This window comes from Dermacentor albipictus, chromosome 3 (genome assembly GCF_038994185.2).
Source record: "Dermacentor albipictus isolate Rhodes 1998 colony chromosome 3, USDA_Dalb.pri_finalv2, whole genome shotgun sequence".
Taxonomy (NCBI): domain Eukaryota; kingdom Metazoa; phylum Arthropoda; class Arachnida; order Ixodida; family Ixodidae; genus Dermacentor; species Dermacentor albipictus.
Window position 1 is genome coordinate 108,046,094 of NC_091823.1, and position 24,775 is coordinate 108,070,868.

The 24,775-nt window shown below is 48.5% G+C and overlaps 1 protein-coding gene across 1 annotated transcript in view; it reads right to left on the bottom strand.

Annotated features, from left to right (window-relative positions):
- LOC135904877 (syndecan-like) overlaps positions 1-17,421 on the bottom strand; it is a 138,583-nt gene extending 121,162 nt beyond the window's left edge. The window contains exon 1 of the mRNA XM_065435865.1: positions 17,112-17,421. Within this exon, the coding sequence (XP_065291937.1) occupies positions 17,112-17,180 (69 nt within the window). The 5' untranslated portion in view covers positions 17,181-17,421. The remainder of the gene's footprint in view (positions 1-17,111) is intronic.
- Positions 17,422-24,775: the final 7,354 nt, after the last annotated feature.

Sequence of the window (24,775 nt, forward strand, 5' to 3'; positions counted from 1 at the left end):
CGTAGATTTTCAGTGAGTGCATGATTTGCACGGAGAAGCGTTTTTAGTTCCATTAGCGCGTGTCCTGTGTGGACGGAAGGAAGCAGATTTATGACTGGGTTGCTAGTGTGTGTGGAGGGCAGCCGTATTCTGGCTTGTCTTATAAGTACGCGTGGAACGAGTTAGTAAAAGACGCATTATTTTAAGGGTTCTGCGGAGTGTGTAAGTCCCGCAAGTTTAATTGTTCGTTTATGTCACGTGTCCTGTAGGACTTTCAGGGAAGAAACGTGAGTAAGCGTAAATGAAAGAGTTTGCCTACAACGCAAGTACGCGTTTTGCTTAGTGACCACAAGGCTAGTGCGCTTGTGATTACGTACTTGTGAGGTTGACCAGATTGTTCAGTGGCACCAATACGTGCGATAAGTACGCCACTGCGATAGATTGGAAACATGCTGTTCGTGTAGTTAGGCCACTTAAGTTATGTTCGGCTGTTTTCATTTGTTGTTTGCATCGTCAACGACCCTTTTGTTTTGCAACAACAATAGTACTCTGGTCTTGTCGGCAATCGAGGAGAAATGGATAGCTGTTTGGAAGGGTGGTTGGAACTGTTTGGTCAAAATTGGGGGAACTAAAAGATCAGGGTTGACTTTGACTCAGTAATAGCCTGGCGAGTCAGGGGTGAAGAGCCTGCGCTTACGCGTGGTGCAGCGCTGTGTTGTTTGGTTTGTTTGACGTATGTTCTCCAGGGTCCAGGATCCCGAGGGTTGTCAAACGAGGCTCGACCCCAGTACCCTGCAGCTTCTTTCAGCGTTCCTCATGGCCAGCGAATTGAGTTCACCGGCCATTCAGAACAACCGGGGCGAGGACGAGCTGTTAGATATGGAGCTGTTTCCTGCGATTACTTCGAGTTCCCCAGACCACATCGGATGGCAGCACAGCTAATTGAGGAATGCAGAAGCAGGAAAGTGCATTCCAGAGAAGCGGCCGAGCAAACGAGTTTAAGGCAACAAGTTCACGTGCCAACAAGTTCGTGCGTCGCCGGGATTAGAAGGGGGCCTCGTACAATGGAGCTCAATCGTCCCCCTTCGGCTTTGAAGAAGGCATCTGCTACCGCTGCGAAGCCGAGCCACCGGGTGCAGGTGGGCCCTTGTGCAATGAAGCAGGAGCGCCCCCCCTCCTTCTCCAGCCTAGTAGAAGTGCATTGCCAGTCTGCGAGGCAAGACCGCAGAAAGCCGCCAGGTGTGACACCGCGACACGGGCGGCTACCATTGGCTGAAAGTGGCGTCATCGGAGCGGACTCTCCCATTGGTCAAACATGACGTGACTTACTGTGCGCGAAGTGTTTATAAGAAGCCTTCCAGAGAGACCTGAGGATTCTGGGACATGCCCTGATTCCCTGATTCACCTCTCTCGAACTTCTTGCCGCGGGCCGCAGCGTCCGAGTTGCTGTCGGCCCGTAATGACTATACGACTGTTACTTGTCGCTCACCTCCTTGTATATAATGTAGAATAAAACCCTCCCAAGTTTGGCTTTCATCCCGACGTCCGTCCCACAACCCCTACAGTACATAGATGTACACAGGGTGTTTCAGCGAACACTCAAAAATTTGTAAATACTGTTCATGGCAGACAGCACAATTTAGTCCATGAGCTGCAGTGTGCTCGAAGAGCCGGACATTACTTGCACAGAAACGTGAAATACATAATCTACTAACAAACGTTCACTAATGAAGTGTTAACGAATTACCTTACGGCACATATTGAAATTTACTAATTCTAACGAAGGAGCTCGCAAGGCGGATCCACTTGGAACGTATACTCAGGACGGCACCAGTTTCGAGACATGAATTCCACACAGTTCTTTTCACGTGGATATGCCTGGCAGTCTCACCCGTTAGAATTTGTAAACTGCAATGAGTCGTAACGCAATTAGTCGAACTTGATTACTGAATTATTCGAATTTGTCTATTAAGAATTTTAATTTTCATGCGAGTAATGTCCGCCTCTTCCAGTAGACCAGATCACTGACTAGAATTGTGCTGTCTGCTCCAGGCAATTTTTAATAACTTAATTATTAGCCGAAATACCCTGTAATTAAGGCATCGACCATGCCCATGCGTTTCATCGTTGCTTGAGCTACCGAGTCGTCAACTATTTGCTTTTCTTTTCACCATCGGCATCTTAGTACTTTTTGTCATCTTTTAGTACTTATCACAGCCCTTTCTGATGATACACGGCCAACAGGGATTGCCGCTTGAAAGCGCAAGATGTCGCCGCCGTAGCGCAAAGGTAAAATTACGCAATAAAGCCAGCCCAGAGTCACGGTACGGCGAACATAGGGAGAGGCAATTTGTTAGCAGGTACGACACTCGCGTCGTCACGAACCCAAAAGTAGAAAATAAAGCAAGAACGGCGCGAGAAGTAGATTGGATTTGATATGCTCCGGGAGAGGCCGGAGGGAGGGAGGGGGCAGGGGCTCGAAGAAAAGATATGGCGAGGGAGAATGCGTCTAGTGCCTTCGCCTCTCGTTCCCAATTTCCCTTATGCTGCGATGATTCACTACTTCCCTCGCATGCTTCCGCCCTTGCACTCCCGCTATTTTGCCGTACACGCACCACAGATGCAGCCCGGCATGCACTGCAGACCTCGCGGTCGATGCCACGGCGGAACGCTTTTGTTCGCGCGCAGAAGAGGGGGAGGAGGGGCGGGGCGGCTCGAACAGGACGATCTGCTCTATCACTTTTTTTCTCATTTTATTCTCATTTCGCTGACGCGCAAGCTAAGAGCGGCGAACAAAAACACACTCGACGAAGGCGAAATGAACGAGGCGGTCATATAGAAGGGAAAGCTAGGAAAAGCCAAAGGAAGCCCAAAGCAGCGGGCAACAGTGCGGAGTAATGGGCAATCCATGCAGACCAGCGGCGATGGTATAGTGAATAAAACTCTGCGGCGCAGGATGATCGAGGCGCGCGACACAAACGCACAGACAAACAAGCAAACAAAACAAACAAACAAAAACGGGGAAAGGAACGAGAACGAGACAATCGCCGGAAGGCGGCGCTTCCGTGCATATATAGATTGATTCGAACTTCACCAAGCAGGCAAAAGTTAGCTCTGCGGGCCCGCGGCTATGCCCAGTCGGGGACCTGGTATGTCATTAGCCCCGTAAACAAATAGCTCATCCGAGATAAATCATTCCGAACAGCGAGGCGCGGACTTCGATCGAAGCTCGCACGGTCGTCGCATTGTTTACTATATGCGCACGGCCCAAGTCGTGGCGCTCAGATGCTAACATCGCGGGTCATTAAATGACGGCGGGGAGAATAAAAGAAAGGCAGGTATATCTTTAACTGGAAGACCGCACGAAAGAGCCCCTTGTTGGCGCGATGCCAGCTCGGATGCGACAACAATTAATATATAAACGCTATACGGTCGACGTCTAGAGTCAGCGCAAATCTGTGCGTAATCAGAATTGAGGCGAAACACGGGAGCAGCGGAAAGTATTATTCGCCCCATCGATACCACACTCTTGAGAATAGCTTTTCGGCGAAGGAACAAAAAGGACTGCGAACGGCGCCGCATTACAGAAACGGTGGCGCGGTTTCGGAAAAGTGTTGCATCTGTATCAGCAAAGCACGGCGCAGCTTTTATGCAATCGTCGATTCAGATGCTGCGAAGGCTTCCGTCAGTCATAGTTGATAGCAAAGCACCTCTTGCGGAAACCCGTAAGGTGGAGGATCGAAGGTTGTTGAAATGGAAATTTCACCCGACCGTAGCACGAAGGTACAAAAGACACCAATACGGGTTTCTCGCAAGGACAGCGTCAAAATTGAGGAGAAATTGTTGATTCAGGGATCGAGCCCGGGACCAACGCATTCGCGGGTTGGTCATCTTACCAACTGAGCTAACCAGGGGGCTATAGTAGGTCGTATAGGGCGACGCGTACGCCAATTTGATCGGCAACTTGAAGCACAGGGAACACCGAACATACACTGAACAGCAGATCAGACATTCTGAAATGTTCGCCCGTATACAATTCACGTAAAGACCAGAAAGCGAAGGCGCGATAAGTTCTTAGACGGCAGCCGCTCCGTCGTGGGAGTGCAGCCGTGCGGTTGAACCCACCAGGGGTGCTATTCTGGACCCCTACTGGATATTTTCGAAGAGGTCGTATCGTCGAGAGTCGCCTCAGCTCCGATTGGCACCGAATGCCGCTACTGAAGAATCTGACAATACTGCGAAATTTGACAGCGTCAGCACCATGGCGTAGCGACGCAGCGAAGCACACAGGGCGCCACTATACGCGACGCCTATAACTACGCTAAAATATAGCAGGGACCGCGGGCATAACGTTACACCGTAATCTATGTAAACAGCCCTGACGGGCGGCTGAAAACGTTTAGCAAGGTCAGCGAAACATCAAGCCAGACGTAGGCAAGCGAGCAGGATGAATGGGAGCTTGCTCGGCGATTACGCTAAATACGCCAAGACCAAAAGCACGCACACAAGATAGTTGCGAAAAGAAAACAAAAAAAAAGGAAGGGAGGCAGATTAAGTGAGCAGCATGTACACTATATCACTACACCCTCTCCCTCTTTCTCTATAGTTGAGATGACGCGTGCGAATCGCGGCTCTAGCCTTGGAAGAGATTGGCCTCCGTAACGGCGAGTGAAGAAAAAAAAAATTCGAAAGAGCCCCATAGAACATCTTTCCAGGCGGCGGCAGCGTGTCGCCAATAAACAAGCCGCGCTGCAGCCGGCGCCGGCACACGAGCGTCGGATTTCGTCGGGGCTTTCCAAATTGGCGCACGCACTCCTCCCAGCCATGCAACAGCAGCAGCAGCAGCAGCAGCAAAAGCGAACACGAGATGAGACTCCGCCTCAGCCCACGTGTACCGCGTCGTTACCCCGATGTCACGCGAGCAGAAGACGACGCGTGGAGAACGTCAATCACTGGGCGACGAAAGCGGAGAAATCGGACGCTCCCGCGAGAGCACGTGACGTCATGAATTGTGCGGCTGTGCTGCCGTCAGTTTCGCCGTATATAGTATACCTAACGGAAGACGAATTACAAAATGCAACTCCCGGGTAGAGTGTCACACGGAAGACAGCGTTGGAGTTCCCTATTGCTGGATGCCAGTCTGCAGACGAAGGCTACAGCTATAGCTATATTAAAAATGGGAGGGTCGAGGTATTAGTCTTCCGTCTCCCGTTCCACGCCTACCCACGGCTGTTTCGAACACGCAGCTTATAGAGAAAAAGGTGGGTATACAGGAGAAAAAACATCCTTTGTCAAGAAAAGGGGCGTTCCAGTTCTTTGAACAGACTAAAACAAATTTCTGCCTCTTCCCCATTCACAGCACAGTGAAAAATTTAGAGTCGCACTTGAAAGAACTTCCTTACCTATGTGAAAAGTACCAGCGCGAAATTAAATACAATCACGCTAACGGCCCGCGCCAGAGCATTCTTGCGCCTGACGCAATCGGAGCAACACTGCATGCTTGCACTTCCACTGTCAGAATTCTCACAGCCTCACATCTTGACGCGTGGGCGCACACACCTTTTTCGCCAGCGCCCCACCCCTCAAACTGCGTGCAACCCCACCGAACTTCAAGACAGTTTTCGCACCTTATTACCTTGCCGCGCACAAAACGTACAGTCAAGCACGAAATTCTACGGACCCACGCGAGACCCGAGAAAATATTTAACATCTCCGCAGCCACACCACGCCGCAGCCGGGCATTCGCTTTTCCAGCGAATAACATTCTGATGTACCCTGTTAATGGATACCGTTGCATACTGCTTAGAAATTTAACGCTTTTAGATCCGGTGGTCCGTCAACTTTGGTGGTGGATGTAACGCTGTAGTCTTTTGTCCAACTCAGTGATGCGTTTTTTTCGTTTACTCAAATACATAAAACGATCCCCAATCCTGCAGTTCTCGCGTATTCTGTCGCACAATTCTGAAAACCGAGGAAGTGAAACAAAACAAACACACAGGTTCAACAACAATAGGCGCGCATCATGCAACTGGTATAATGCTAGAACTCGCGCTTCGAAGCGCGAAACGATATGACGGTGAACAACAAGGGAAATAATGCCTACCACGCGGCAATATCTTATAGCCACCATCGTTTTCCTAGCCCGCTCTATATTGAGCGTGTTGTATGGAAGGCTACACGGGACGCGTACCGCGGTAACGTTTGAAAACATCGAAATTGATTATACACAAACCATTTCAAGTCTAAGGCCCACGGTCGCTGTCAACTCGGAAAACAATACTAAGAGCCCTATTATCGATTCACACGCTGGCGCCAACTTAATGGTCAACGCGAGACGGCCTGTTTACGACCACTCCGCCGCCTCCCCGAAAACTGCAACGTTGGCGAAGCGTTTACTACTTCCGCATTAGGGGCACAGCATGGTTAGTTGGTGGGCGGTGACATTTTGAAAAAATATGTATATATTCAGATGTAGGCTTGCAATGCACAGCGGGATCGCGAGAAGTTACGCACACTCTTGTATACACTTGAGCGCATGCAATAAGTGCGGTCCCTGCCTTGCATATTCAATCTTGGCTTGTATACATATGCGCGTTGAAAGATTACAGCGTATGAACTATTTGACTCAGCAAGTCGAATATCTGTGCCGAGGCAACGCCTCCAATATTTGACATGTGATGACGGGCCGAAGCGGAATATTGATGCGAAAGCGTCAAATAGCCCATCGAGCGAAAAGAGCCGGCGTATGTCGTCTGTAGCAGTGAAACGGCACCTAAACTCGCACTGCCATTGGCTGCGACGCCAACTCACGTGCATGCCCCGACGGAGCAGAGTGGGCGAAAGAGAACATCAGCGGCAATAGCGCGCCAGGTGTTGCGTTAAGCGGAGAGGGCATCGCCGCGTCGGTGGCATGCGGCGTTGGCAACGCAGGCTGCTGCTGCTGCTCGCTCAATCGTGCAGCAAGTACAGCTATGGTACATTACTCACAGAGCTGAACTCGAAGAATCGCTCAGCGTCATTCGATTGTACATAAATGCTTTAGCATTCACAACTCGTAAGCGCTTAGGTGCCCTCGGATTTTTGATCCCATCGTCAAAGCGTCGTCACAATGGGCAACATGTTGGGCCACACAGGCAGCGAGTGATGGCGACGAAAAAAAGACGACTGTGTGTACATTACAGGAACACGCATCTGAACAGCTGCGATGCCAAACCGCCATCTTGAGTTCAACAGAACAACGTAACTGGCGCCACGCCACTGGTGCAGGTGACCTGGTGCAGGTGTGCGAAAAGAGCTGCGTTCGTCTCCTTTACCTTAGTATGAAGTCTCATTTTCTGGGCTGCTCGCCTGAAGCATGAAATAACACGCCCAGCAAACAATCCTAATGTATACCGAGAACAGTCTATATAAAGTATGCACGTGTTTACAATCAACGTACCTCCCATGACAACGTCCCCGACCACGCTTATACACGCCCTGGAGGACGCCGGCTGCCCCTAATGATGACGATGGCGAGTCATCGCGCAGGGCAGGGAAACGACGCAGGTACAGGACCAACGAACTTGGCAACTGCACTGAGCACTGGTGAATGCTCGACGATCACAAAAGACACCGGCGTATAATTATGCCAGCTCTGCGACGCTCGGATTCTGCCACGGTTAATTGCTACGCAGTAGAGAACCGCGTCCCTGAAATAACCTCCAATCGGCGTCGCGCCCCGATCGTCGAGTACCGTTTTTTCTCGCGAGTTGTGCGACAGAACATTCGGAACAGTTTACGATTCCCCAGGCCCAAATTTGTACAACAGTGACTTTACGCGGACTTTGCTGGCATGAGTAAACAACTCTGAAACAGTGAAGATATGGTTGGGCTATGAACGGTTACACACGTAGCATTTCGTTTATACATTCGGCTCTCGCCGGCTTCATTACATGTGGACTCTTATCAATTTTTACGCTCAAAGCAATGCGCACACGTTCAAATTGTGCGCAATGTCCACACGTTCGTGTGCCACATTCACCGGTTTAAGACATTATTCGCACTGTATTATATGGAAGTGCGCGTCGGGACACTTCGTCGTCCTGCGAAGTGGGACCGCAGCTGCCATTTTGCTCGCCATGCGCGTGGTAACAGCTCATGTCGAAGAGGTCCAGACGCCAGACTGCTGGCCAAGGTAGTGCTTATATTATCACTGAACATACATCAAATTTGGTATGGAGTATTTTCCAAACCGAACTGCGTTTGTGACGTGGCAAATTATGGAGCTGCGCACGTAGCTTATTAACTGCTGCTACACTAAAGCCAAAGTCACATTCGGCTCGCAAGGCCACCGGCGCACAAATATTCGTGCGTGCGCAGTGCCGCGACAACTTTTGTCACGTGTCAACGGCTGCGCATCCTCCGGAGCGGCGCTGCAGATTTTGTCGGCTCGATAAATTGTGAAGTGGAAAGCACACGGTTTCCTTTAATTTTTTTTGACCACGCCAATCTGCGTTCGCGTCAGTAGAACCAAAACTAAAATTAAAAAGAGAAAAAAGTCGTCGCAGAAGTTCACTCCATCTGGCAGATCGCGGCGAAAGCTGGGGCAGGGGCGCTTACGCTGCGAGCAAGAAAAACTACAACTCTGCACAGAGCTTTTTTTTTTTTTTCCTTCATACGCGTCCATGCACCGGGATAGCTTGACCCCGCTCCCCGTGGCTTCGGCGCGGTTGGACTTGACAGGGACGGCAATCACTTTGGACAAAACGTGGGTTTGCGTAGTCGCCCTAGGAACGGCCCCAACAACAGGCACTTTGCATTTCCTGAATAGAAGAACGCGGCGGCTGCGTCGTGAAAGAGGGATCAAAAATGCGGCGTTGTAGTGACCTAAGAAAAAAAAAAGATGACGCAATCACGGTAAAACACAGACGGGCAGGTACGCGCGCGTGCGTGTGCGCGTGTTAGCGACGTTCCCAGGAGAACAGCATTAGAGCCCGCCACGACCACACCCCCTATTTTGACAAAATACATGCGCCCTTACGCGCGCTCTCAAAGCGACCAGCTTCAGGCGTCAGCTGCGGCGACGAATTGAAATGGAACATCCCTTGCCTATTTTCGCACTGCAGTGCCGAATTGTTTCGACTTGCACTGAACGATCGAAACAGCGGGAAGCCGCAGTGTTGACTAAACCGAGCGTCGAAAAAAGGGGGAGGAATCGAAAGTCTGTTACAACTACCGTTACAACGGTGCGGCGGAATAATGAGTGCCGGCGTTCGGATTTCAAGTTAGTATTCGGCGAGAAAAACTATAGAGAAGGCAGAAGAGGGACCCGAGCTCGCGCATGCGCAGGTGTGGACGCACTGCATTTCGCGAGTGGTACGCCGCTCTTTTAGAGTATATACATGGCTGCGGCTCGCAGCCGGCTGTTCGATGATGCGATTCAAATTATATATCGCGCTAGCTTTTACCAAATTGGGCGGTCTTCCCTAACTTCTGCATCTTCATAGTAGGGAGCTCTAGTCAAAAGGCTCGGTATGCAAGGCCCTAGAGCTCACGCGTCTTTGCAGCAGCTCTGGAGCGATGGCTCCTGGAGATTTCTGGACATACCTGTTCTATGGCCTGCGAAGTGCTCCAAGCAGAGCAATACGACGGGAGAGAAAGGTTGTCGAAGACTAAAAACAAAAAAAAAGTGTGCGTAAAGTTACACGCCACGCAGAGGTTCTTTCGACACTGCCCGCACCGTATAGAAGGCAGGTGTCTGCAAACCAAGTCAATGGAAAAGAACGCGGAGAAAGGCCAGAACAGCATCCCCTTGTATTCGCTCATAGCTATTGGTAGATTAATGGAATAGTGGGAGATCGTACTAGCGAGGAGACGCCCTGGGAGTTGCGTCACCGTAAACTAAAACATCTAAAAGCGATTGACTTAAAACGCAAACGGTGCTATATGTCCGGACTAATTGCGGCTACACTTCTAGTACTTCGTAAGGAACGAGCCGACGTTAGCTCTGACGCACATCCGCTATTTCAACGATACAAGTGTTGCAGCGTTTCAAGCTGCGAGCGAAGAGACTGCGACAACATCGTTGGACGCTTCACCGGCAATTACAGAGTAACTTTCCGCGTAAGTGAATTCGCTCAGCATACAGAGCTTTATTGACCTTCACTCGCTTCAGTTCACGGCAGCGACCGCGTCGCGATCAAGGAAATACGAGGATTTAACGTTGCCTCGAATACGACGGGTTATAACGATGTAGGATCGTTCAACACGAGTCACCTTTGCGCCCCGCGCCTGTAATAGCGCGATGCGCGTGAAACGCGCCCGCTCCGAACGTAATCGCAGCTAAACGACCACGTGCTACCAAGCTGGAAACCCCGACTAGCCTTGTACATTAGAAGTATCCACACATATTGCGAAGCAAAGACGCAACGACAATAAGTGGCGACGACGCTTGGCAGTATTTCCCAATAACAGACCATCGCTTGATGCAAGACTGGATTTCGTGCAGTCTATAGACATGCAAATTTTGCTGCATTTGGAAGCCTTGTTCATTTGTGTTTAACAGCAATAAGCGACAAACTGACACCACAGAACAATGCAGCACATTTACCCTAAACAAATATAAAACGAGACGGGCACTTGTACGCCAAGCAATTGGCAGCTAGATCCGCTAGTAGCTATAGCAGCCCCCTCCTCACCGGGGCAGTTTCCAAACTTTAACGGCCAGGGGCCAAAAATATAGACGCATGGTCAGTCTAGGTCGCATTTTAAACAAAGGGCCCGCTCGGGCCCGAAAGAAACATCCAGCGGGACAGAAATGGCGCCGAAATACGCGTGCGCGAACGCTCGGTGCGAGTACAAATCGACTGGCGATTTTACGGCTGGAAGTTCATTTCGAAAAAAATGGATATTGGGATCATTCCAACGTTTCATCAGAACCGAATATCAAGGGCTATTATAGTTACCGGAGCCTGAGGAAACAAATGTAACAAGGAAGGTCCATCGGCCTTTTCAAGTGCCAGTTGTAATCTAAGGAATGGTATAGTTGTCTTTCACAATTTGTGCATTTGCAAGGCGCCCAGTGCAATCCAAACGTCAAGACAGCACTGAATGTAATATTGGAAGTGAACTGGCTTTTCGAATAGCCGAACTTTGGAATCAAATGTTATATTCTACAATATTAAAAAAAAGAAAGCAAGCAAGCCTATCTGAAGAAATGTGGCAATGTTCGTCTCATTGCTTCAGTAAGTTTCCTTTCTACGTTTCCGAAATCTTTAGCGTAGTATACAATTCTAAAATGCCCCTAATTCGAACGCCGGCAGTCGGCAAAACGGGCTGGGAATGAAGCAATGGTTTGCCATGAAGTAGTACACCAAACGCTGTCACACCGCTTATCGCATAACTCAACCGTGTGCACAGAAGCGAGGACTAAACGCGATTTCCGATAAAAAAAAACACACAGAACGTTCTACTCAACTGCGCATTTGCCACTAACGCCGAGCACAGCATTCGGCAATCAAAAAAGTTCCACTAAATCCCAAGCCTGGGATTTAGTGCCACTAAATCCCAGGCCGGTAGATCTTGCAATCTACCGGCCTGTGTGAACGACTTTAACTGGAACGCCTTTTGTGTGCGTGTCTCCATGTGTGCGCGTTCGTTTTTTTTTTTTTTTTTGCGTTTTCCTCTGCCATCTTTCTAACCCCTATCCCCCATCCCCAGTGCAGGGTAGCAAACCGGAGACTCATATCTGGTTAACCTCCCTGCCTTTCCTCTTCATTTTCTCTCTCTCCCCCCCTCTCTCTCTCTCCACTAAATCCCAAAAGTTTGAAATTGCGTCATCGGGGTGGTGCAGGAAAGAGACCGCACGAACGGGGTAAGAAGCGCGCATCAGCCAAGCGCGCCCGAACAGAAAATGGGAGGGGGGGGGGGGAGGGGAGGGGTACGCGACGTCTAATCTCGCACGCGTAAGCACACCGGCGGCGACGAAGATGCACGCGATGACGGGAAGACGGCGAGCGAGCGAGTAAGCGAGCAAGCAAACAGATAAGGTCAGTCATGGCATCGGCGCCGAACCTAGTCGTTGCGCATTATCGTCGAGGGCAGCAGATGCGGATAGGGTAACCGACCCACGTGGGGGAAAAAAGATGGGGCCGCGCGAAAGCGATCAGCACGCAGGAAACTCATCAGCACCAACTACCGGCGCGAGCGAGGTCGGCTGATGGGACGCCGATTGCGCCTCGACGACTTCTAGGTGGTCCCTAAGAAATGCTGTGCAGCGTAGCGAGTAGTCAGGAAACGGGTGAATTAGGCGGTAACCCGTTGGGACAGAGCAGGAACGCACCCGAACAAAACGCAACGCACGTTTCTCCCGGACGCGATTCGCCATTTCAGACACGAGAAACTTCGCAGTGCAGCGCTGTCCTGTGTAGAATCTATGATGTGATCAGTGAATCGGGGCACAGCGAGAAACGCTCAGTCCAGGACAGTTGCATGGTGCGATTACATATATGCGGACGGTATACGCATACGGTATACGCTTTCATCAATCCGCAAAAAAAAAAACAGCTTTCGGAGTGCGCCGAATCCAAGAAACAAGGAGTAATGTCGAAAATTTTTTGTGCGTAATACACAACTAAAACGGTTAATCTAAGGTATTCGCAGCTGAATGGATATGTTGAGAGGCAACAACCCCTTGCGAGAACGCGCCGTTGAACCGGTTGGTTTTCCTCCACGCAAAGAGACGTGACAACAGAACGCACAAGGCAGAGCGGCTTCCATGCTCCGAAAGCTTCGTCGGCTGTAGTATAATGCGCCTATAAATGTACACTGTCCTGCTTCGGCGCTGTTTACGCGTGCGCATCGGCCAATCGCGCTCATTTCTAGACTTTGGAGAGAGCCTTGTAAGTTCGCGTGCCAATTGGTTTGAAAAGTGGAAGGCAATAAAAATTAAAGAGACGTTAGACAGAAAATAACTGAACTAGTAAATTGCCCTTCTACAATACGAAAATAAATAAGCTGCTCGTACCATAAATGGAGGGCATGGTATACATATGCATGGAATGAGGGGAGAAGTGTGGCAACGCCGCCGCGTTCACAGCATCACGTAGTCGCAGTGAAGCCCATAGTTAACTGCTTATCTATAGTAACGGACTGCAATGCGTCCTACAATACAGCCCAGGACTGAACTTGGCGAGCTTCAAGAACATTTATTAAGGCACAACGACTAAAATAAGAGGAAATATACTTTGGCGTCACACTCATGCCCCGCCGCCGAAATGTTAAAAAATATACGAAACTAGCGTCCATTCCTTTTTGTAATCAACCTATTACCGCGACCTTGAAGATAGAGAGAATACTCTATTAAAAACTAAACTTATATACTATTCATCTTTAATGCATGCTTAACAGCCGCTACGTATGCGTTTACGCTTTTCTCAAGCAGGATAACACTGCCCACACGCTGATGAGGGAGAATGCCAAGGCCATCAGTGGTTACTGGAGATGTTAGGAGAGAAGCAAATGAACGCGGGCAGGAAATCATGGGCCTAAAACGCCGGACCCGGAAAAGCTAGCACGAGAGGCGGCAACACTGAGTGAGCGACGGCCCCGGGACAAAAAAAAAACACCGCGAACGAGAAATCTCGTCGTTGCCGAGCTTGGAACTGATCGAGCGTGAACTAGATTGGATTGGACTGTCAGATAAGGCGGCTCGAATCGTCCAAATGAGGACGTGAAAAATAAAAAGGTGGACAGGAAAAAAAGTACCATGGCTCATTCGGCGCGATAGATTTAATGAGAACGTCCGGACTGACACGGGGAGAGGGGAGTCAGGGAGGGGGGGGGGGGGTGTAGTCCCAACAACATCGTTGGAAACTGGCCGGCCAACTTTGTTCGGTGCGTCTACCCAAGGATGCGCCACACTGCCGGCTGATATAGAGGCCGCGCAAAGACCAACCAGACCAGCGTTTCGCCGAGAGATTACCATTTACTGGGAACGCCTACAGCAAGACCAACCCGGCCTTGCTCTCTGAAGAGCACCGCTAAGTGCAGGCCTTCATATAAATAGTGCGCTAGTATCGCGAGCCGAGGCGCGCTCGGCACTTAGTGGAGGCCGTAATCCAATTAACGCCACGATGTGAAGGGCAAAGGCACGACACTCCAGAGAACCAAAGTCAGTTGACGTTTTGGAAACGTAAAAAGAAAAGAATTCGACCGAGTGGCTGAAATATATCTGCACGCACTGTAATCACTTTTGAGAGGTTCCTTTCTGTCCCATGTCAATGAGGAACGGGCGGACGACCCGGATTATGCGTTCAGTTAATTGGAAGGCGATAAGCTAGTGTTGGCCCAGACCTGAAAAAAAATCTTTGTGCCGCTTCTCCCTACGACTTTGCTAACGATGAAAAAAAGAAGAAAAATTGTTGGAGACGTTTGGGAGTGATTGCGAGAGGGTAAACCCTCACGCTTTTTCTTTTTATGTAAGCATCCCAGGCAATGTACAGCGCTGGTCCGTACATGGCACGTTGTGAACGCACCATCACGGTGATACGGCGAATGAAAACGCCGAGTTGGTTGAAGAGCCAGTTTTTTCGAGTGCCTTGCGACAAATAATACCGATATTCAGGGATAAGACTACCGTCGGTTTATAGATATATTCCCCTTTCCAAGATCGCCGAGTAAACCGTGTTTTCACCCGCAGTGCTCGAAGAATTACTTGCATAATAGATTACCAACTTGCCCGGAATGCTGCTTTCATTAATTTCAAAGAATGTTTTGTGGAAAAGTGATGCGTAGAACGCTACGCAGCATTTCACCGAAAGTTTGAGAACGGGATGGCTCAAAACCGGTGCCGATCTCAAGATTTCTGTCAAGTTCATATATGCAAACACCACTAATTGGGTTTAATTCCCCAATTGCAAGATTTGTTCCGAAGTCCACAAATAAAAGAAGTGTTTGAAATTAGTTCACTGAGGGGCACAACGGCGACTAAGAAATAATGTCTATGTTCGTCATTCGTGTAAATCTTGGCAGAAAGAAAAAAATTGAATGCAGCATTTTCAACAATTGGACAGACCTCGCAGTATTATACCACCTGGATCCATATGAACGTCAATGGGCGATGATAACGAGTGAACCCCGTTTTAAGTGAAACTGCTCGATTTGAATATCATTGCCATGCGCCTGAGTAACCTGTGCTTTCATTAAAGTTCAAGAACAGTAAGACCAAAGCGGATAGAACTGCCAAAAAACAAGCATGGGTAATACTGGTGTCGCAGGACCACTTTCGATCGCGATCATGCCCGATGCGGATCGAAATTCTCGATCGCTTCCTTTGCGCAAAGGAACCAATCTCGATTGAGAGCTTCGATCTGGATCGGGTTAAATCACGATAAAAAGTGCGCTGTGCGACACCCGTATAAGATCCTACCGTTGAGCTCCGATATTGCTCATTTGTGTTGTACAGGCACCCATGTCAAAAGAGGCGCAAAAACCGTCTGGATCATGCTCTAGCACCACAACTAGCAGCACAGCTTTCGATATTGCCAGGCCTGATTTCTTAAAGTGAAATGAAAGTTGGTCTGTCGTTTAAGTGACAATAGTGCCACTCGCGTCCAAGCTTGCGTCTGCTACTGCTATGCTCGTCTTTTAGAGAAAGCACAGCTTACCAGCGCGGACAAAGAAAAAAAAAAGGAAAGGCGGACATAAGCCAAATGCCAACAAAGGATATACGAGGCAAGCTAGCGCTAAGTCCGACGCGCCTGTCGGCAGTCACCTAGCCAAGCAGGCTCGAGAGAAGGTAATAGGATTATGGCCCAAGTACCGCCAGGCGTGAAGTAGGAACCACCCAAAGACGGGAAGAAGCGACAAGCCGACAGGTAACCGATAGCTACCGTTAAGCTGTGCGGCGACCCAGTGCACCCAATTTGATCAGTTCAGAAGGCGACCGCTCCATTTAGGGCCGGGCCGGAATACAGCGTGGTCGAACTGCTCCGCCCTCGCAGGACCGGCTTGCTGCACGCGCGCAAGCGATGCACCGAACTACCCGGCACGACGATTCCCGGCGGCACACATGGCGTCCATGTGCGGTGGTGCCTTTTTACGTGGAGCACGAACAACCCGCGAACAGCGTGTGCCGTTAGAAAGCAAACACCGGCGTGTGTAGTACAGCAGCAGAAGGATATGACAGCTCATTGCGACAACGCAACCGGGGGCGCCGTTATCGCATTCAGAGCCCTCGGCTGCATCACAGATGCGCCGTACAATGTTTAGATAATACTCAGTGAAACGCCCGGTGCTTGAGAACAAATCATGCAAACGTGTGCAGTGAAAACAAGGGCGCTCGGCTTATTCAAATCGATAGCAAAGCAGGCATTAGGCTTAGGCAGCGGAGTTCAGGTTAACGTAATGACTCGAACAAAGCCGGGTTACATAAATGAGGAAGTCATAAGTTGCGCGGCGACTGTCACGAACTACGCGGTCATGGACAGCACTCTAACATAACCGAAAACGACGCCCTTTCGCGGCCGCACAACAAACACGCTACGTTGCGACGGCTAGCAACGCGTTGCCGCCGGTAGGACGCCAACCCAAACTAGCAATCCCCGTTCGTCGCGGCCCTTCAAGGGAGGGAGGCGTGAGACAGAACGACGACTCTCGAAGGGTGTGTCGAACGGGAAGCCAAAGCGCCGCAAAACTCGACAGAAAACTGCTCGGCTCGCTTATCAGCGGCGGCACAGTGCCACAACGGAATGACTGCTAGCACGAAGTGCGTCTGATAACGCCCCGAAGCTACCGGCAGTAGCTTTTTCGAGTGTCCAGCGCGGCTCACGGGAACAGCTAAACAACCTCCGGTTTCTGCTTTGAGAACGCTCGAGAACCCGAAGCAGCATCGCCTGTCAAGGCAAGAAGGCACACTGGTAAAACTTCACGACTTTGTCTCGCGCGCGCGTGAACCCCGGCTGCCTTGCTTCGGTCACTAACCTTGGCAAAGCATTAGAGAAAGAAACTGCGCCAAGCGCAGCTGTTGCTCTCCAGTAAGCGCGACCCGGCTTCGGTCGAAAGTAGCCGACGCTACCGTGAAAGGGAGGCTGCCGCGACACGCCAATTTGCGAAGCGACAGCTCAGAGGAAGCGTCCAATTGTCGGGCACAGTACCTTTTCGGCTGCGAGTAGTACTCCATTGACGGCGAGCAGTAGTAGGATAACAAGCGTCGCTTTCCACATTCCTCCGACTAGGCGTAGATGATAATCCGTGTAAGACGGTCCACGAAAGTTCCCCGGGCGAGCAGTGGGCTGCGATGGCGTGCTTCCACCTAGGAATCGAGTATCCGCCTCCGCCCTCCACTTGCGACCATAAGCAACACACAGCACACGCACAACCAGCAAACTATTCAGTCACCATTGCCGCTTCTTGATATTTCAACCGCGCTACTAAGAGGCCTAGCCGCCTAGCGGATGTTTTGCGGACGGAGGGACGCCTTCATCCGACCAGCGCTCCGCGGCACACGCCTCGCTCCGCCTGTCGGCACTTCACGGAATCCGAAAGAGCCTTTAAATACAGGGTTGTCCGCCTCCGCTAGACCGGTTTCAGTTTCGGTTTCTCGAGCGCGGCTGTGGCTCGGGCAGTGGTTCTTTCCTGGGAAATTGAAAAAAATAAAGAAAAGCGCTACAATGAAAACCGATGTGCGATACTTTATTCTCGCGCACTTCATTTCTTTCATACCGATTCGGATTTCACGTTATCTACAAGCGATTCATTCATACAAGTATTCTTTTTTTTACTTCACGCTGAAATTTTAAAGTTGGAAATGTAGAATAATTTGTTCGACAAATTAAAATAAATAAATCCTCAAGTTTTACGCGCCAGGACCACAATCTGATTTTGAGGGACGTAGCAATGGAAGACTCGGGATTCGTTAACGCGTACCCAATGCAAAGCATACGAGCGATCTTGGATTACGCATTATTACTGTTTCGTAGATAGCTCTACGTTAACCTAGGGCTTCTTTTTCATTCCAAGCTTAATGTGGACGCCTTCTTTATTGTCCTACCTGCACTAGGAGTTCTGAAATCGCCCTATTTTGACGAAAGTGCTCAGAAAGTGACGGCCGGATAACCAGATTTACAGAACGTTTCACGTAACTTCAACCGAGGATTTTAAAATGCGTGAAACCAATGTACCAACTAGGCCCAAATGAAGTGTTGGTGAAACCAAAGATATGTGGGTTGCCGTCATGTTGCGTTCCTCAAGATATTTTTTTATATTCCGCTTAGTTAACTGAGATCAACTGCTAAAAGTTTTTAATATTCACCTTAGGACCAAGTGCGCTTCCCAACGTTTAGGTTCAGAAACGGCTGATCCAATTTTTTTCGCAGCGTATACAGGCTGCATGGTGATTTCTTTTTTTTGCGTTTGAAGGAAGGCCACGAAATATGCAATAAAACCACGTGACTTCGCTGATGCGCCGCCGAAAACATCCGTCAATCCATCGCTCATTCCTGCTGTTGTCGGTTGTGCTCATTGCACACCGCTAGCTAGCGCATACGTCAAAGTTTGTGTTGTTCGTGATTTCTTTTGTAGTCTATGTAGCTCAAACAACGCATTGTTTAAAATAATGGCTTGATTTTCCCTGAGATATCCCGGTTTGAATTATACTCAGCGGTTGTCGCCGCAATATAAAGAGCTGAATGCGTCTAAATAATTACTTAATCAATTCTAATTTGCCAACTTTGAAATACCTCAAGTAATTAAAGCTTATGATCATTAAATAAGTAATTGATTTAAATAACTGTACTGTCGGTTCGCATCACGCATACTACGTAAATAATTTTTGTAATTAATAAATTTTGCTATATCCAATAGATTGCTCATCCTGCGGCACTTAGAAATAAGGTAACCATGTCTCTTTACATAATATTTATGTATTGTTTGAGTGGTATCTGTCTACAAAGGAGTAGGTTTTCGTTGGTACATTTTCTTCAAGTGTAACACGCAATTGCGAAACTAGCATGCGTATTTCCACACTTTCTCTCTGTGCATTTTCAAGAAGTTCCCTTGGGGATCCTGTTTCAGCCAGGATCCGTTAGAGAATTTCTTCGGGATTGTCCGACAATCAGGTGGGTCAAATCACCATCCCACACTATCGCAGTTCCTGATTAATGTAAACTGCTTGTCATTTTGCAACTTCGCCAAAGCAGTCAGCTCGGGCAACGCATAGGTTGATGAAGAAATGAGCGCAATATAAGCAAGGCACCGTACCGCATCGGAAGCCCTGCATGATGTGACAGCTCATGCTCTGGTGGCGCCATCTCATGGCTTTCGGCATTAAATGCGGCAGCCATGAGTCCTCCTTGAAGAGACTACGTCATACTCTAGTACTCTACAGCTACGGCAATTTCCGTCTCGCCGTAGAGCTTGTATGCGAAGACGACAGGTGTCTTACGGTCGTAGCTGCTTGATAAAGAAATCTATATTGCCTAAAAAAAAACTGTATATTCGTTTTTACACGTGAACTTGGCTACCTTTCTCTGGTGACCGCTTTTCACTGGCTAAAAGAATGTTAAAAGTGATCACTCCACGCATTACGGGCCTGCATGTATCGTAGGTTACTCGAATGTTATCGACGGTTCTATCCCTTGTCTGTTGTCACTGAGCCTTCGGACCTTGAAGGTACAGTAAATAAATAAATAAAAACTTTGTGTAATATGAATGTATGCGCGACACGAATTGTGTGGCACTCCTTGCAAGACACACGGGCACTAGCGATTACTCTGGGACCTTCGATGACTCATGTCAAAGAGCCGACGCGCTTGACCCGCTCGTCAGATTTTGACGATCACCGACTGTGCTCGCCGCTATCGTTGTGCTTTGAGTGTAGCCTGTATTTCCGCCCAATAAAGAGTCAGTTTCGCAATATACGCAGTTTTAGCTGCTGTGTTCTACACAGTCACTACAACGTGACATCCGATGACGGTGCTGGGTATCGATCCCAGTACCTCTTATTATTATTCGTTAATAATAATACTTCTTTAATAATAGTGCCTAAATTACCTCTCTTATTCTTTATTTCGACACAAAACAGTACTACATCATGCAAATCCACAAAAGCACTTAAGCTATTGTATGTCGAACTGGACAGCCCGTTCTTTCATGCTAAACATTTTTTCATTTCATCTCGCTTACATAACGCCAAATTCACAGACAACATATACGATTAGAAATAAAATAAAACAATTTGTTAACGCTAACGCCTGTTCTGCAACGCAACTTTCAATGTCACTATAGGCCTAACTATAATTTGACGATGTGTTTGCTGTGTTATGTGCTCCCATCTTTCATCCCCCCATCCCGCTCCCATGTGTATAGGGTAGCAAACCGGTTAGGCTAAACTGGTCAACCTCCCTGCCTTCCTTCTCCACTTTTTCCTTCCTTCCTTGTGTCAAACGTCTCTCAGTTCGGTCAGCATAAGGGGTCGCTTCCGAAAAGCGCATGTAACGAAACTTGTGTTCTCATCGCTTATATGTTTGCAACCACACTGTCCACACGGCTTACATTAGTATCGTCATGTATAGAGGAAATAAGCCATTACTCAATCATTTACAGTTCGCGTGCATAGATGGCGCTGTTGTCACGCCTCGCATGACGCGATCGAAACTAAATTTAGCCCATTGCACGACGTTCAAAGAGGCGCAGTTCGGCAGTACGTTTGTCGATCCGAGCAGAAGTGGTCTCGTTTGAAAAAGCTACGTCTGCCATAGCAGGTACATTCCATCCTATTTAAATGCGTGCTCATCGGGAGTTATAAGGCCTACAAGTGTGCATTCACTTGCAGAAACACCGTGAGGAGACTCGGTCAGCAAGACAGACGGATGGCAGTTCGCGCCCGCCACCTTTAACACCGGCGTGCAGACTACGAATAGAGAGCGAGTACGATTGCATAATTAAACAGTATGACCAACCCCTCCCCACCCCCTATTTGTATGTTAAGCTAAGCATGTAAGCTTCGTAATGTGTAAACAAATGCAGCTTGTGTATTTGGTTGCGTGATTTCTTTGCCCTAATGCATGCCCATACAACCTCAACAGACCGTACAAGATGTTTCACGTATATGCCTACTGGTGGCAGCCTGTATATATATTTTATTTGTTCTCTTCCCAACTTCCATATCCCCCACCGCAGTGCAGGGTAACAAACCGGATACTCGCCTCTAGTTAACCTCCCTGCCTTTCCTCTCTCGCTCGCTGTCTCGGACAGGACATCTAATATGTAGGGCCGATAACCGGTAGTCCATTAGAGTTGCAGAATAGGTGCCAAGAGAAGAGACGTGCAGTCGGGGGCGGCAGAGAATTAGATAGTGGAACGAAATAAGGAAATTCGCAGGCATAAGATGGCGTCAGCTGGCGCAAGACAAAAGGTAATTGTGGGAGAGGCCTTCGTCTTATATGATGATGGTCGTAATGATGATAAATAGGTTTCACAGACAAATATTCCCATTAGCTTTCTAAAAGCTACCAAAAAAAGATAAGTTTTTCGCAAGGGCGTCAGTTCAAGGTTGACGCCTCCATCTCATTTACTTGCTTCCAAACAGTCCCTGACACTGCCGGCGACGGGAGGTAAAAGTAACGCGAGACCCGTGACTGACAAGCGCATTGAAGAGGGGCATAAGACTACAACGCTCGAGGCGCAAATCGTCGCTGACGCAGGCGAGTTTAGTTTTACAGTCAACCTCGAGCTGTCCGTCTTCGCGTCACCGCACGCGCAAGAGCGCAAGGTGCTCGGGGAGGAGCAGACGTCGTCGCCTAATTGGGGATACGATGTCGGGTCACGGGGCTACACCAGACGCCGCGGCCCCGCTGTGAAGCCAACCCATCCTGCCCAGGGGGGTTGTCGTCGACACGTAAGCGCGTACTCACCGGCTGCATCGTGTTCGCTGAGCCCCCATTGTTTTGCTTTGACAGCTATACACCCCCGCCACTGCCGAAGCGGTGCATTGCTCAGACAATGGGCGCCACTGCATGCGGGCGAAACGCGCGCGCGGCCGAACTGAAGCGGATGGGGCAAGACGCGCTGATGGAGCGGTGGAAAGAAAGACTATAGCGACGCGTGGGTGCGAAGCAGGCAGAAGCTGTAACTGATACCGGGAGATGGCCCGTACCGATCGGCGGAGTCGATATTCAGAGAGCAAACGGGTGTGACATATTCTAAGCGACATTGGGAAGAAGGAATGAAGTTGAGCAGGTCACGTGAATCGGGGTCCACTATTTTACTAGAATGAATGACTGGGAAAGTAAAATGCAAATGTGTGTGTGCGTGTGTGTGTGGTGGTGGGGGGACGGACGCGAAAACGAACGCAAAGGGAACGCGGAAATGTATTCGTATTATCTCAAATTGGTCTTAACAGGAGCAATCCACAGTACTCAAGATATATTCTCCTGGTGCGTTCCCACATATCCACGACAAAATAAACAGAACAGCTTTATATATGAAAGGGAGACGTAAAAAGATAAATTTGTTGGGTTTGCATGATACAAAGTGTTGCTTAATGCACTCCTCGCTTAACCTACTCAGCAACTGCGCACTGGGCACCTCTGCGCGCTGTCAAAAAGCTAACATGTCACTTAGTTTGCCTAAGAATTCTCCAGCTGTTAAGACGCACCAAAGTGTACTCGGAGCATAATAAGCTGCGTCACGTGTGAGACTGGCCCTGGTACTTCCTGCGCACCGCTCTCGCCTAATTACAAGCATACACAGACAGCATCTGGGACCACCTCAATTAGTGTTTCCATGGTGTCAGCCCTGCATGTTTCGTCGTCAACGCTGGAAAAGCGGTTTAGGTTCACATAAGCAAACCAGGTATCTCGTTGAGCCAAGTAGCAGGTGTCAGACACGGCTGCAGAAGTGCGGCTTAACCGTAGTAGTGGTTCGTGTTAATCAATCAATCAATCAATCAATCAATCAATCAATCAATCAATCAATCAATCAATCAATCAATCAATCAATCAATCAATCAATCAATCAATCAATCAATCAATCAATCAATCAATCAATCAATCAATTATTTACAGTGCCCTGGAACACCTATAATGTCCGAGTGCTGGCGCACACATACTTTAAAGAAAGCAAAAAGAAATACAGAAATCTACAAGGGAATATAAGTACAATCAACAAAAACAATTTTGAAAAGAAGAGTGTACATGCAGCAAGGCGCAAGACGAATACAAAAGAAAACGGAGGAGAAGGGCGATTGAGCAATGTGTGAAACTATGACAGAACAACGCAAAGGTCGGAAAAGAACAATGACAGGGAGTTACGAAAAATATCGAGGTTTTGCAAGTACGCGTTAAAAAGACTCCGTATTCTGTGGACGGTCGATTACTGGTGATGACAGGCACGAACATCGAGAGATTTATGTTCTCTGGTGATCTTGTGCGGAATACAAAACGCGCTTCATCTGAGGAGTTCGGAGCAGGTGAGGATACCATGAAATAGTTTGAAAAGAAACAGAAGATCAACGCGATTAGGTCGGTAGCGAAGGAAAGGCAATTACAATAATCCAACACCGCATGAACAAGGTCCAGTGTCCGTCTAAACATACCGGTGATGATAAACGGTCAGACACATTTTCTGGGCCCGATCTGTAATGTCACTGCTGGATCTAGAAATGCAATTCCAGGCGACCGACACGTATTCCAGTTAAGGAAGACATATTGTTGTGTACAACTTATAGAACGGTGTAGGAGAATTGAATTCCCTTAATAGTCTGCAAACAGTACCGAGAGAGCGCATACCCCGCATTGCAAGGCGTTTAGTGTGAGTAGAAATGTGTAAAGTTGTATAAAAAAATATACCGAGATTATTGATGTCAAAGACCTTGCACAATTGCACAGAATCTACAGAATAAGAAAAAGAAATGCTTGATGTTTTGGCTGTGAAAGTCATTTCTTTGGCTTGGCAGCGTTCAAGGTGAGGTTACTGTTTCTGCACAATTCAGAAAAAGAAAGCACGTCAGACTGCATGATGCGACAGTCATCTACAGCACGAACTTCCTTAAAAATCATGATGTCGTCGGCGTATAGAAGGAACGAAGAATTGCGAATAGCGGAAAGAATGCCATTAATGACAATTTAAAAAAAGGAGTGGTCCTAATACTGATCCTTAGAGGATCAGTATTAGGACCACTAGCGGCTAGGCCCTTTTATATGGCCGCCAGTTCCCATCTAAAAAGAAGACGTTTGGCCAGTGACGTTTACATAACATGAACCACCAAGAAGATAACTGCGCAACAGATTGACAACTGACGAATCAAAACCAGAGTACGTAACCTTGGTCAGCAGCAGCGAGTGGCTGCTGACCAAGGTTACTGTGATATCAAACGCTTCGCTGATATCACAGTAAATGATGTCAACTTGCCCCAATTCAAGTACCGGCGCGGAGATTTGTGTCACGAAACTCGCCATGTTTGTGATATTGGAGTCACAGGTAAGAAATCCATGCTGATTCGAAATCAATGAGTTATTCACAATAAAAGACAATATGCTGTGAAGAGCAAGCTAAAAAATCTTAGACATGGCGCAGAGAAGAGAAATCGGGCGATAATTGGAGAATTGGACACTTAAACAAAGGAAAAAAGACGAGCAGTTTTCCACGTGTGAGGGAAACTGGAAGTATTCAAAGACTTATTATAGATAGATGTCAATACTAGGGCACATATACTGCCGTAAGCTATTGGAATTCCGGAGGGGCATGCTATCAGGGTTGCAGGATATATGGAAGGCTCTAATCAAGTAAGGCATTCGCTGAGGAGCTTTTCCTCAAACGC